Below are 14478 nucleotides of genomic sequence, written 5' to 3' on the forward strand. Positions count from 1 at the left end.
TTTTACTTACAAAATTAAAAAAAGAGCTCGTAGGTTTTAACACAATAAACAAATAATTTGTGCATCCTGGCGAGGCCCCAATACAACGTCGGGCGATACCTTCTTGGGTCGCTTCGCTTTGCCCATCCTCGTCCACTTGCTCCATGCCTGGAGCGCTCCAACATCCCTACTCACATTATCCGATCAGGGCTTCACCTGGTCCGCATCCACTTCGCTTTATCCGGTTACTGTTGCGCGCTTCTGGTCTGCCGCCGCCCCGTCCTGTCCAGCCTGACCGCGATTGATCCTACACGGTCCGCCCTGAGCGTCCCTTTCAGGTCCGCTTCCGTTTCGTTCTGCCGCGTCCGCGCGTATTTTATTCTGTCCGTCCCTTTCCTTCCCCCCTAGCCCTACTTGGTTCTGGTCCGATCGCTTCTCCTTCACTCTGCATCCACAGCCTATTCTTACTTCTGTTCGCTTGGTGCGTCGCCGCTTCACCCCACCCCTCATGTTCCAAACAACCTTTCAAACAGCCCGCTCCGCCTGCGGACCCTTCCTGCTGTTCACCGCCGCTTTGTTCCGTCCAATCAGCTTCTGATTGACCCTACAAGGTCCGCATTGCCATATTCCTTTCAGGTCCGCTTAAGCTACATCCTTCCGTATGTGCAACGAGTTGGCCAGAGTCACTCCTTATCACCGTTTTTATTCTTTTATTTTAGAATACAACTTAATTGCACGCAATTACAACAGAGCGATGAAGTAATTCCACCTTATTTACAACCCTAACCCTAAAGCAACTTGCAACTAATTTGCAAAAATCCCCAGCAAGCGTCACACGGCCGGTCGATACCCAGCTGGGTCGCTTCACTTCACTCTACAGAACCGCGTCCACTTCGCCACACCTGGAGCGCTCGGTCGTCCGCTCAGGCCCCATCTTATCTTCCTATATTACACTATTCCGACCACTTCTGCTTCCCTCTGCACCCACCTGCTCCACAACCACTTCACTTGTTTCGTCCTCTCCTAACCGCCCTCTTCAGTCCCCGCGCATCCCTGCTGCCCCCGCCCTCTGGTCAGATCGCTCCCGCTTTGCTCTTCACATCGCGCGGTCCACCTCCGATCGCCCTTTTCTCGCTGCTTCACCTTGCAGCCGGCTACTACAGCGCGCTCCTGGTCCGCCGCCGCCTTGCCCGTGGTTCACCCTACACGGTCCGCACTGCCGCATTCCTTTCAGGTCCGCCCCGGCTTCATTCTGCCGCGTCCGCAGCCACTTCATTCTATCCGGTCCGTTCCTAATCCCCCCTCCCGCATTCCCTCTGCCGCCAACCGCTGCCCTTGTCGGATCGCTGCCGCTTCGCTCTGCCTGTTCCTGCTTCGCCTCGGCTGGTGCTCTGGCGTTCAACGTTGCCAGGTCAACATCGTCTCTGCATCTCCAGATTGCGCGGTCCCTGCTTCACCCAGAAGCATTTTACTATTGCTTTCTTTTGGTTTTACTGCCAAACTTTCGGAACAGCCTAACAATGGAGCTTGTCAAAAGTCCATGTAAACCACGTCTATTCCACTGCCTTCATCACTCAGTATTCTCCTCAAAAACAATCAGATCTGTGAGACAGGATCTCCCTGCACAGACCGTGCTGACTCCTTTTAATCAGTCCCCAGCTTTCCAAGTGAACATAAATCCTGAACCTCAGAACCCTTTCAAACAATTTCCCTACCACTGACGTCAGGCTCACTGGCCCATACTTTCCAGGCTTCTACCCACCGCCCTTTATAAATAAGAGGACAACATTAGTTATCCTCGAGTCATCTGCAACCTCACCCATGGCTAACGTAACTGCAAAAATATCTGTCAGATCCCCAGCAATCTCCTCTCTTGATTACCTTTGCATCCTGGGACAGATCTTGTTGGAGACTTATCCATTCTGATGTGCTCTGATATTTCTAACACTTCCTCCTTCTTGATGCAGACATGCTCCAGAATATCAACATACTCCTCCTCTAACTCTCCTGTCTCTGCATCCTTTACCCTGGTGAGTACCTATGAGAGTATTCATTTAGGACCGTGGTCATATCCACTGACTCCACACTTAGATTAACAACTTTAGTCCCTGAACAAACCTACTCTTTCTTTAGATACCTGTTTGATTCTAATATACCTGTAAAAGGTTTTAGGATTCTCCTTAATCCTATTTGCCAAGGTCACTTCATGGTCCTGAGTGAAAAGGGTTAAATGCAGAGTATATAGCTAATGTGATTTATGTAAAAGAAACCACTGTGCAGACTTTAGAGCTTTTTCAGCAAAGATATCATTTGATATAAATATGTTAACTTGACATTACTTAGAACATGTGCTTAATTACTTAATTTAATTTTATCTTGTTTCTGAATATTTCTTCCTCTGAAATGAATGCTTTGAACCAGTGTGTACCAAGGGACCATTAAAGTTAAACCATTATTCTTTAAACATCTGCAGCTGTAACCATCAGTCTTTTTTGTAACTGAGAAACTTAGACAAGACAGGATGAGATGCTGTAACTCTTTGCAAAGAGAAGGTCATGAATCTTCATACTCACAGTCTTTCATTGTTCAAAGTACTTTCTTGTCTGGTTCTTGTCTGTGATACTTAACTCACAATGTATTAAAGGCAGCTTTGAATTACCATCAGGGAAGAGATGATTAGTGATCTCTCCTAATAGCCATTGTCTCAGTACTAATAAAGTATTATGTACTCTTTTCTATTGTCTTAGTTATTCATTTTCTTTAACAGTCCCTTTCTTGCCCTTCTAATTTTCTTCTCAATTATATCTCTCAAATTTCACTCTCAAGTGTATGTCAGTATTTGACATACACTTCCTTCTTTTTCCTGATCAAACCTTCATCATCCCTTGCTAACCAAGTTTCCCTGATCTTACCACCCTTGGTCCTCACCCTTACAGGACATGCTGACCCTGAAATCTTACTATTTCGCTTTTAAACACCTTCCATTTACCGGATATTGTCTTCCCCTCCAGCTGCTGCTCCCAATCTACTTACACCTGGTCCTGTCTTGCACAATTGAAATGCAGTTTTCCTCCAACTTAGGGAACTATCTCGAGGACCAGACTTAACATTTTCCATGACTACCTCGACTCACTGTTCCCAAAGGATTATTGCTTGGACATTTCTACCACTTGCCCATCCTCATTCCCTAAGATATAACAGAGCACCCTCCCTGGTATTTCTCTCCACATAAAGCTTCAAAAAACCATCTTAGATGCATATTACAAACTCCACCTATCTGAACCCCTTGCACCAAGGCAATCCCAGTCAATAATGGGAAAATTAAACTGCCCACTGCTTTTGGACCTTTCTGCAATCTGCCTACATATCTGTTCTTCCAATTCTTACAGACTATTGGGAGGCCTACAGTATAACCCCGATAAAGTGATAACCCAATTCTTATTCTTTAGTTCTACCCATGTTCCCTCATTGCCCAATCCCTCCAGGACACCCTCTCTGAGCACTGCCGGATTGGTCTCCCTGATCAGCAGTGCTACACCTGCTCCCCTTTTGCACTCCCCTCTGACACAGCTGAAACATATTTACCACAGCCCATGGAGCTGCCAGTCCTGCCCTTCCCTCAACCATGTCTCTGTGATTGCAGCTAATCATAATCTCCTGTGCAGATCCACGTTCTCAGCTCATCCACCTCACCTGTGAGGCTCCTTGCATTAAAGTAAATGCATTTAAGCCAAATGGCCCTCTCGTGCTTCCTCGCCAGTCTTTATCTGCTCTTCCCACTGGACTTACTGTTCTATTTCCTACATATGGATCAGCCTCCCCACCTGCAAACCTCCCTGCAAGGTTATTGGTCCCCCCTTCAGTTCAGGTACAACCTATCCCTCTTGTACAGGGTACCCCTGCCCCAGAAGAGACTCCAATGATCCAAGAACCTGAAGCCCTCCCTCCTGCACCAGCTCTTTAACCACATACAGGTCCTCCCCACGTCACGGCAGGTTCCTGAGAAATGTTTGTAACCCAAATGCTGTTTTGCGCTCGTCACTGTATTTATTATCACCATGTGTGCTGTTTACTCCACGAGCTTCACCAGAGCAAGGAATTTCATTGCACCCTGGTGTATGTGACAATAAACTAACCCAATCTGAGTTCACAAGTCAGGAAGGCGGCCATGAACCGGGTTCCCACACGACAGAAGATGTCTGCAGCCCCACAGCAGCCGGCAAATCCATCCCAATGGTCTCCCAACGCTGGTTGGTATGTATGGCCTGCACAAAAGCCGAGCATTCATAAGCTGGGGAGGAGCTGTATTATTGTCAGAAGCATTCAATGCAGACATCTCCTTCCACTGGAAGACCAACAGGTTTGGGGCAGTGCATGAGCAGATGATCTTCCAGCAGCATTTGATGTCTGTCTGTCTCAGTCTGTGTCCCGGTGATCACAGGCTCCTCTGTTCTGCAGCTGCTTGGGACGATTTTTGTATGATAGATTTTATGTTTTTGCACTGCACTGCTGCTGGAAAACAAATTTCACGTCACATGTCAGTGATAATAAATCTGATTCTGGACCAAGACCCTTGCATCCTTCTCCAGACCTTCCCGACCCTGTTTCACCCCGCCGGCCTTGGGTCATCTGCCCGCCCAGCGCCACGTCAAGAGCATCTGCGGCCGCAGCCCCGGAGCTGCCGCGTCCCGGGCGTCTCAGCTCAGCTGTCAATCAACCCGCCCTCCGGCGCGGCTCATTCATTGAGAAACAAGGAAGGGACACGTAGCGCCTTTTGATTGGAGCGTGTTCCGCCCCGCCCCTCAGCAAAGCATTTCGGGAACTGTAGTTCCTTTTGCGCCACGTCCGGCGCTGAGGGAGCCGGCCATGAACTACATCTCCCAAGAATCATCACGGCCCGAGCATGCGCAAGAGTACCGGTCAGCAACTCGGGCGGGCCTGATTGGAGGAAATGTCGCGGGAGGGCGTCATGACGCGGGTCGGTCGGCGCAGGCGCAGTGCCGCGTCCTTTGTGGAGCGAGAAGGGTGAGTGGCGGCGGTGCCGGGGGTCGGTGGGTCCCCGGCGGGAGGCTCCAGCTCACCGGGGGGTGAGGGGAGAGGAGGGGCGAGGCGGGGTAGGCCTGGGTTCCAGCGGGTTCACTTCCCCCGTCCGGCTGCACCGGGCGGACACTCAGCGGGTCCGGCGGCCTCCGTGGGGCGAGGACCCGGTCCTGCGGCCGCGGGCTGGGCCGGGGCTGCTCCCCGCTTCTGTCTCCACAGGCGCTGCCCGACCTGCCGAGTGTTCCCGGCATCTACGCAGTCGGTCATGCAGCGGAGAAACGGCCCTTCGGCCCCAGTGGTCCATGCTGACCGAGGTGCCCACCTGAAGTTGCCCGCGTTTACAGAGTGTTTGTGACCAGCCGGCCAACGAGTGAGGGAGTTCTAGTGAGGAGTCAGGATCAGGTTTATTATCACTGACGTGTCGTGAAACGTATTTTGTGGCAGCAGTACAGTGCAATGAGCCAGGGAAGACAACAGCCCGTCTTTGTGACGAAAAGCAGGTTTTCAACCGTTAATGGAGCAGGAGAACATTTGTTGTCACTTTCCTGTCTGACTTCTCCCAAACCTTTAACAGTTTCCTGGATAATGATCACTGCATTGCAAATCAATTTATTATGAAAACTCTTACACAATTGAAGCAGCCCCTCAGTACCACTGCACTGGTCAATAACCCCCTCCAACAAGAATTGAGCCATCTACTCCTTAAAGACTTTGTCCTCCACTGTTATCATCCTGGGGTTCCCATTGACAGAAACTCAACTGGACTGACTACATACATATCGTAGTTACAAGAGCAGTTCAGAGGCTGAGCAGCTGACACTCCAAGCCAGCCACAAAGCACAAGTCAGGAGTGTGATGGAACACTCCACAGGCTAGGTGAGTGCAGCTTGACACCATCTAGTACAAAGCAGCCTGATATGCCATTCCCCCCACCAAAGGCTGCAGTGCATACCATTGATAAAATGCACTGCAGTTAAGTGCCCAGGCTACTGCCAAACTCATAGCCTCTACCAGCCACAGAGCAATAGGGAAGGATCACCACCTGGAGACTCTCCCTCTAGTTGTGCACCATCCGGACTTGGAAATGTATCACTGTTCCTTCATCTTCACTTGCACCAAATTCTGGAACTCGCTCCCCAACAGCGTTGCGGGAGTACCTTCACCAGAAGGACTGCAGCAGCTGAAGATGAGGCACCAACGTCTTCTCAAGGGCACTTAGGGATGGGCAGTAGATGACTCCGAAAATGAACAAAAAACAAGTGACCCTCAATGAGGTTGGAGGCAGTTGGAGACAGTTGCGTGAATCCATGATGGGTGCAAGAGTGTACTAAGGGCTTTGGTGCTGGTAAGAGCTTGGGTGTAGTGTACATTCCATCATGGATATGTGGGACTGAATGGTTTGTGCACTCATCTATGTCCCTACCCTCGATAACTGATGTTCTTCCCTGGTTTCTTCCATAGATGAGGTTGCTGTTGATCACTGTGTGTACTGTGCTCCTCACTGCCGCCGGAGCTGAGGAAGGTGCAAGGCTTCTGGCTTCCAAGTCCCTGTTGAATAAGTATGCAGTGGAGGGTCGAGACTTAACGCTGCAGTACAGCATCTACAACGTAGGGTCCAGGTAGGAAGCGCGAGTCTGCCTTGCCTCATCCTGTCAGGGTCAACAATGAGACTGCAACCAACGTTGTCATCAATGAAAACTTGTGTTATCTGGCACCTTCAACACAAAATGTCCCAGACTGCTTCACTGAAGGGCATTAGACAAAAATTCAGCAACATGTTAGACATTAGGGCAGCTGACCAAAAACTTCGTCAAAGAGGGAAATTTCGTGGAATATCTGAAGGGTGAGGAGTGGAGGTGGTTCCAGAGCATGGGCCCTGGCAATACTGAGGGATGTGGCCCCGTGGGAGGGGTGGCGCTGGGGGGTGCTGCTGTGGGAGGGGTGGCGCCGTGGTGGCTGTGGACGATCAGTACTGTTTTTTTCTGACAAAAAGTGAAACCATTTGTCCTCTTGGGTAGTGTGAAAGATCCCGTTGGGAGACAAGTGAAGAATAGCTCCCTGGTGTTCAGTGCCAATATTTAATATTTCTCCCTCGCTAATAAAAAAGATGACCTGGTAATTGTCTGTGTGCCATCCGAGCATGCTAATGTTTTAAATGTTGTCTGGGTAAGAAGTGGGTGTGGGATAGAAGGGAAGGCTATCTGCCCCCAGCCACCGTCTCAATGTAACCCCTTTAACTGCGTCCATCCCTGACAGTGCTGCGTTGGACGTGGAGCTCAGCGATGACTCCTTCCCACCTGAGGACTTTGGAATCGTATCGGGAATGCTGACTGTGAAATGGGACCGGATTGCTCCGTATCCTTTCCACAGCCGTAGTGTGAATACAGTGTTCTCTCGTTAGCCACGTGAAGTTCCAAAAGACCAGCAGGTGGCTGATGTCGTACGTGGTTTAAGGTAGCAAAGACAAGCCAGGGAACTACAGACTAGTAGGCCTGACGTCAGTAGTGGGGAAGTTACTGAAGGGAATTCTGAGGGACAGGATCTACCAGCATTTGGATAGACAGAGTCTGATTAGGAGGAGTCAGCATGGCTTTGTGCGTGGAAAGTCGTGCTTGACAAACTTTTTAAAGAGGTAACTATCAAGGTAAATGAGGGTAGGGCAGTGGATGTTGTCTATTTGGACTTTAGCAAGGCCTTTGACAAGGTCCCACAGGGCAGGCTGGTCTGGTTTGGGTCTCATAGAATCCAGAGAAAGCTAGTTAGGTGGATTAAAAATTGGCTCTGAGGTAGGAAGCAGAGGGTGGTGGTTGAAGGTTGTTTCTCAGAATGGAGGCTGGTGACTAGTGGTGTGGCAAATGGATTTCAATACAGATAAGTGTGAAGTAATGCATTTTTGAAAGTCAAACCAGCGTAGAACTGTGAATGGTAGGGCACTAGGGAGTGTAATGGAACAGAGGGACTCAGGAGTACAAGTATATAGTTCATTGAAGGCAGCATCACAGGTAGACAGGGTGGTGAAAAAGGCATTTAGCGTGCTGCCTTCATCAGTCAGAGCATTGAGTGTAGGAGTTGGGACATTATGTTGCAGTTGTATAAGTCGTCGGTGAGGCCGCACTTGGAGTACTGTCTACAGTTTTGGCCACCCCATTATAGGAAAGACGTGGTTAAACTGGAAAGAGCGCAGAGAAGGTTTACAAGGATGTTGCCAGGACTAGAGGGCCTGAATTGTAGGGAGAGGTTGGCCAGGCTAGGTTTTTATTCCTTGGAATGTAGGAGAATGAGGGGTGATCTTACAGAGGTTTGCAAAATCATCAGGGGCATAGATAAGGTGGACAGTAACAGTCTCTTCCCCAGGGTAGGGAATAGGTTTAGCATGAGAGGGGAAATATTTAAAAGGGACCTGAGGGGCAACTTTTTCCACGCAGAGGGTGGTGAGTATATGGAATGAGCTGCCAGAGGAAGTGGGTGAGGCAGGTACAACAGTATCATTCAAGAACCACTTGAATAGGTACATGGAGGGGCGGGGCTTGGAGGGATATGGGCAGAACGCAGGAAATTGGGACTAGTCGGGTGGATACCGTGGTCGGCATGGACTGGTTGGGCCGAAGGGCCTGTATCTGCGCTCTTTTGCTCTATGATTCTAATGTCTATCCTTTAAGCTCTTCCCGTGTGTGAGGCAGTCCTGGTCTGCTCAGTGTGGCTCTGAATCTGGTAACCCATGGCCACCGTGGAAGGGAGAACAGGAGGGTTCTCCCTGGGACTGAGGATTACTTGATTCCACCCGGTTCGTTCCCCACCTGGGAAGGTAATTAGTGAAGTGGTCTTCTCTGCAGTTTATGCCAGGCTTCTGTGTGCTCCTGGTGCATTGCGGTTCTCAATATCATCCCAAGCATTCCTTCTGCCCTTGCAGAGGTTGTGGGGTAGAGATTGGATGTTGAACTTCTTCAAGGAGCTTTTGAGAATGATCTTAAATCTTTTCCTCTGTCCACCTGGTGATCTTTACCCATGACAGAGGTTGGATAGTTACAAACTATCTGCTGGAGGAACCCAGCGTGTCCAGCATCAGTCCTGATGCAGGGTTTCGACCTGAAACGTCGACAATTCCTTCCCCTGCCGCAGATGCTACTCAACCCGCTGAGTTCCTCCAGCAGATTGTTTGTTGCTTCAGATTCCAGCATCTGCAGTCTCTGGTGTCTCCTTGGGACAGAGTGTTTTTTTTCAGGAGTCTGTCAGGCATTCATGTAATGTGTCCTGTCCAGTGTAACTGAGTGTAACCAGGGCCTTGATATTGGAGTTTTGGCCCAGGAGAGGACACCCCATTAATTCACCCATTCTCATTTGTTGAAAAACATTACGAACCTGAATATGGAAGCTTCCTGTGCACAAGATGTTTGGCAATCACACTAGAAGGTATCTCTTTGATTGAAGTGTTTAGAATGCACTGAGGTGTTGTCTGGTGCTATGTAAATGCAAGTCCTTTAAGCCAGCACAGAGGAGAAAATTGCTGCTGTCTTTTTAAAATTTCTATTAAAAGACTCTTGCCCAGTACCCTGTGTGTCCAATTCCTTAACACATTTCCCCTCAGAGCCAGTAATGTTACCCACACCGTGGTGCTGCGTCCATTAAAGGCTGGCTACTTCAACTTCACCTCCGCAACCGTTTCCTACCTGGCCCAGGAAGGGGGTCCTGTGGTGGTAAGTGCAGTGTCTCATTCTCACTTCCACACTTTGATAAGGATGGTCTAAATCTTGGGGAAGGTACAGCTGAAATTTATTAGAGTGACACCCAGGGTGAAAATTGGGGATTGTTCTTCACGGAGCAGAGAAGATTCAGTAGAGGCTTTCAAAGTCCTGAGGTTCACAAGACGACTATCTGGTTCATGCTTCAGAATTAAGAATTAATGATCGAACTTCTATGTATCCTGGTAATGTGTGGTTTTCTCATAGATGCTGGGAGGTTTATGCTTTTTGCTTCCCCCTCCACTCTCCGTTACCTATGTGAAAGGCTGAACTGTTGTTCATGGAGGTTGCCAGCATGTGATCAGAAAGTCTTACTGAAAGCAAATAGTTTTGCAATTAGCAGCTACAATAGTCTCCATACACAGACTGTTTGGGAAATGTATCTTTTTGTGCAGACAATGGATTCCTCCAAATTAATCCGGTTCCAATTCACTCAGAATGGCTTCATACTTTTTATTCACGTGAAGTGGGTGTAGGTAGTTTTAAAGCAGATAAGATATGCAGGAGCAAGTGTCTAGTTAGGCTGGTGTGTCCACACACTCAAGTATCTCAGCCGTACTCGAACTGCCTGGTCGTGTGGGTTTAATAACTCCCAGCCTGTAATGATCTCCTTGTGTCTTTACCTTCAGATGGGTTATACAAGTGCTCCTGGACAGGGTGGCATCCTGGCACAAAGAGAGTTCGACAGGCGCTTCTCTCCTCACTATGTGAGTGTCTGGATTTTCTGTGATTCATTGAGGCGGGTAAATCTTCCTTTGGTACAAATGGTTAGTCAAAGGAGTGGAGCTTGGTGGTAGCACTGCCTCATTTTCCACCCCGCTCCAGCAAGTGACCTGAACTGATGCCCCCAGCTCAGTGTTGAGGACCAGTGCCCTGTCACAACTACAGTGGCGTGCAAAAGTTTGGGCACCCCTGGTCAAAATTTCTGTTACTGTGAATAGCTAAGTGATTAAAAGATGACCTGATTTCCAAAAGGCATAAAGTTAAAGATGACACATTTCTTCAATATCTTAAGCAAGATTACTTTTTTATTTCCATCTTTTACAGTTTCAAAATAACAAAAAAGGAAAAGGGCCCAAAGCAAAGGTTTGGGCACCCTGCGTAGTCAGTACCTACTAACACCCCCTTTGGCAAGTATCACAGCTTGTAAACACTTTCTGTAGCCAACTAAGAGTCTTTCAATTGTTGTTTGGGGGATTTTCTCCCATTCTTCCTTGCAGAAGGCTTCTAGTTCTATGAGATTCTTGGGCCGTCTTGCATGCACTGCTCTTTTGATGTCTATCCTCAGATTTTTGATGAGGTTTAGGTCGGGTGACCGTGAGGGCCATGGCAAAACCTTCAGCTTGTGCCTCTTGAGGTAGTCTATTGTGGATTTTGAGGCATGTTTAGGATCACTATCCTGTTGTAGAGGCCGTCCTCTTTTCACCTTCAGCTTTTTTTTTTACAGACGGTGTGATGTTTGCTTCCAGAATTTGCTGGTATTGAATTCTTTCTTAGAGGGAAGTGTTCCCCGTGCCACTGGCTGCAACACAAGCCCAAAGCATGCTCGATCCACCCCCGTGCTTAACAGTTGGAGAGGTGCTCTTTTCATTAAATTCTGCACCCTTCTTTCTCCAAACATAAATTTGCTCATTGCAGTTAAAATTCTATTTTAACTTCATCAGTCCACAGGACTTGTTTCCAAAATGCAGCAGACTTGTTTAGATGTTCCTTTGCAAACTTCTGACGCTGAATTTGTGGTGAGGACGCAGGAAAGGTTTTCTTCTGATGGCTCTTCCATGAAGGTCATTTGTGCAGGTGTCATTGCACAGTAGAACAGTGCTCCACCACTCCAGAGTCTGCTAAATATTCCTGAAGGTCTTTTGCAGTCAAACGGGGGTTTTGATTTGCCTTTCTAGCAATCCTACAAGCAGTTCTCTCAGAAAGTTTTCTTGGTCTTCCAGACCTCAACTTGACCTCCACCATTCCTGTTAACTGACATTTCTTAATTACATTACGAACTGAGGAAATGGCTACCTGAAAACACTTTGCTATCTTCTTATAGCCTTCTCCTGCTTTGTGGACATCATTTATTTTCATTTTCAGAGTGCTAGGCAGCTGCTTAGAGAAGCCCATGGTTGCTGATCGTTGACAAGGTTTGAGGAGTCAGGGTATTTATAAAGCTGTGAAATTTGCATCAGCTGGCCTTTCCTGATGATGACTGTGAACACGCCATAGCCCTAACAAGCTAATGAAGGTCTGTGACCTTGGTAAAAGTTATCTGAGAGCTCAAAGCTCTTGGGGTGCCCAAATTTTTGCATGGTGCTGCTTTCCTTTTTTCACTCTAAAATTGTACAAAATAAAAATAATACACTAATCTTGCTTAAAATGTTGACAAGTAATGTTTCATCTTTAACTGTATGACTTTTGGAGACCAGTTCATCTTCTACTCACTTAGCTATTCACAGTAACAGAAATTTTGACCAGGGGTGCTCAAACTTTTGCATGCCACTGTACCTCCTTCAGAATGTTGAATCCCTTTGACTTTACAGATTAAGGATCCCCCGTCTCCAGAACATGCAGATGAGGGCGTTGTTGCAGTGCCCAGGCTAACCAACACGACAATTCAGCCCCTTGAACATACTGAACCTCCGGCACACACTATAGACTAAAGAGTGAGCCAGGAACTGGACCATCAGAATTTCCCAGCAGTTGGATTATGGAAGTGTGGGATGGGAAGGGGCTGGAAGTTACAATACGTCCAGGTAGCTGGAAAAGCCACAAGCAAACAGCCTGTGCAACAGCACAAGCTTATTGTCCAAATGATTCAGTTCCGGTGTTGATTCTGAGTCAGCTTAATGCAATTGTACCTATTATCCTGCCCTCCTACCAGTGAAAGTGCAATATCTCCCCACCACTGCACACTGGCCATCCCTGCATACAATCTCCACTTTAGTTGCCTGAGTTTCCTTGAAGTAACTCTGATTTTTTTCTGAACCAGTTGGACTGGGCAGCCTTTGGGGTCATGACTCTCCCTTCCATCGGTATCCCTCTGCTGCTGTGGTACTCGAGCAAGAGGAAGTACGACACAGCCAAGTCCAAGAAGAACTGAGGTTAACTGGATCATTGGAAGAGTCTCGTCTCCCTGTTGTACACTGGAGCTGTGATAGATTGGATCTACTATATATTGACCTCCTTACTTAATCTCCAACTCTTTCAGAATTACAGTGGTAGACTGGTTGGCTTACTTTTAACATGAATGTTAATCAAATATTTTAACAGAAGTTTCTCAAAACAAGGAATGTTGGGAATCTGAGGTGGAAAGAGCACACAGCAGGTCCACAGCATCCTACAAAGGCCATTTCCTATGTAAACGTCACACTGTAGTTACACCTCTTGCCAGTGGTGGTGATGTGCCTTGGTTGTTCTGCTGAAATGCTTCACAGCTCCAACCAGCTTTGTTTCCCAGAGTTCTGCTGTTGATGAAGGTGGGACTTCATTTACAAATTTCCACTTCAGTTAGAATGAGCAGCCTTGAGATCCATCAATATTCTCTACTGCATTGGTCAAGAATAAACACTGATTGGGCTCTATAGTCAAATCACTTGTCTTCCTTCTCACACATGCGAACTGATACATTTCCAACAACATCCATCTTCCTGCCACTTGTGGTCCTTTTCCAAAAACTGATGCATCCAGACAACTGGTGATTCCCTTCTGTTCATCCCTTGTTCATTCTGTTTCAGAGGGAGATGCTGTGGTCACCACATCAAATCTTTTCTCCCCATCCAGTTTAGTTAGATCACTTTCCATTCCATAGTCATGTGATACTAGCTGCCTTTAGACCATTTCACTCGGGTTGCCTTATGTTTTGATTTTAAGAAAGTTTTGTAGCAGCAAATGGCACATTTATTTTTTTAAGCAGGAGAAGACTGCAGGACCACAAAAGAATTAATCTCATCCAAAGACAAACTGAAGGATGGGGTTGTAGTACATTGCTTTGGAGGTCAAACATTTTGCTCAATTTGTACAACAGGGTTACGTATATGTTCATTGTAAATTTGAGTTTTTTTTTAATAAAACCACTTTAAAATGAAACTGTCTTGAAATTCTCTTTTTAGGAAGAGAAGTCACATACTGAAGCAAATTTCCTACATTAGCCCAATAAGCCTATTTAAATTTAATATAACTGGGATTAAAAGCCAAGTATATCCATAGGACCTTTTGATTTCCACCCGAAAAACAAAAGTGTCTGTGGAGAAGGATGCACTAGTTGTCATCTGCCAATACTTCGTAGAATCTAGAATGGTTCCCACAGATTGGAACATAGCAAAAGTAACTTTACTGCTTAACAAAGGAGGGAGAGAGAGAAAATTGTGGAAAAACAAGTTAGCTCATCCCAAGGTGTAGGGAAATGCTGAAATATGTTGCAAAGGAAGTAGGCACTTAGAAAATAACAGAGTCGACATGAATGGGAATTGGTGTTTGATAAGATCCTTTACGTGAGGGCTGATTATTTGATGTGTATTTGGACTTTCTGAAGGGTTTTGATGAGTTGTCACACAAAAGTTATTTAATGATGGAGAATTAGTTAATAGGCCGAAAATAGTGGAACAAATGGGTCATTTTTGAGTAGGGAAGGTGTGACAAGTAATGTGCCACAGGGATCAGTGCAGGCCCCCAGCTGTTTACAATCTGCAGTAATGATTTGAATTCAGGGACCAAGTGGAACACATCTTAA

The 14478-nt window shown here is 47.1% G+C and overlaps 1 protein-coding gene across 1 annotated transcript; it reads left to right on the plus strand.

The window, feature by feature from the left end:
- Positions 1 to 4922: 4922 nt before the first annotated feature.
- ssr2 (signal sequence receptor, beta) lies at positions 4923 to 13835 on the plus strand. The gene is made up of 6 exons (XM_052045797.1): positions 4923 to 5004; positions 6481 to 6638; positions 7276 to 7374; positions 9605 to 9713; positions 10388 to 10465; positions 12739 to 13835. The coding sequence occupies exons 2-6, from the start codon at positions 6481 to 6483 to the stop codon at positions 12847 to 12849; spliced, it is 555 nt and encodes a 184-aa protein (XP_051901757.1). The 5' UTR covers positions 4923 to 5004; the 3' UTR covers positions 12850 to 13835.
- Positions 13836 to 14478: the final 643 nt, after the last annotated feature.

This window comes from Pristis pectinata, chromosome 40 (assembly GCF_009764475.1).
Source record: "Pristis pectinata isolate sPriPec2 chromosome 40, sPriPec2.1.pri, whole genome shotgun sequence".
Classification (NCBI taxonomy): domain Eukaryota; kingdom Metazoa; phylum Chordata; class Chondrichthyes; order Rhinopristiformes; family Pristidae; genus Pristis; species Pristis pectinata.

Coding starts and splice junctions, on each gene's coding strand:
- ssr2 (XM_052045797.1), top strand. CDS start 6,481: ATGAGGTTGCTGTTGATCACTGTGTGTACTGTGCTCCTCACTGCCGCC. Junction 9,714..10,387: donor AGGAAGGGGGTCCTGTGGTG/GTAAGTGCAGTG, acceptor CTTTACCTTCAG/ATGGGTTATACAAGTGCTCC. Junction 10,466..12,738: donor GGCGCTTCTCTCCTCACTAT/GTGAGTGTCTGG, acceptor TTTCTGAACCAG/TTGGACTGGGCAGCCTTTGG.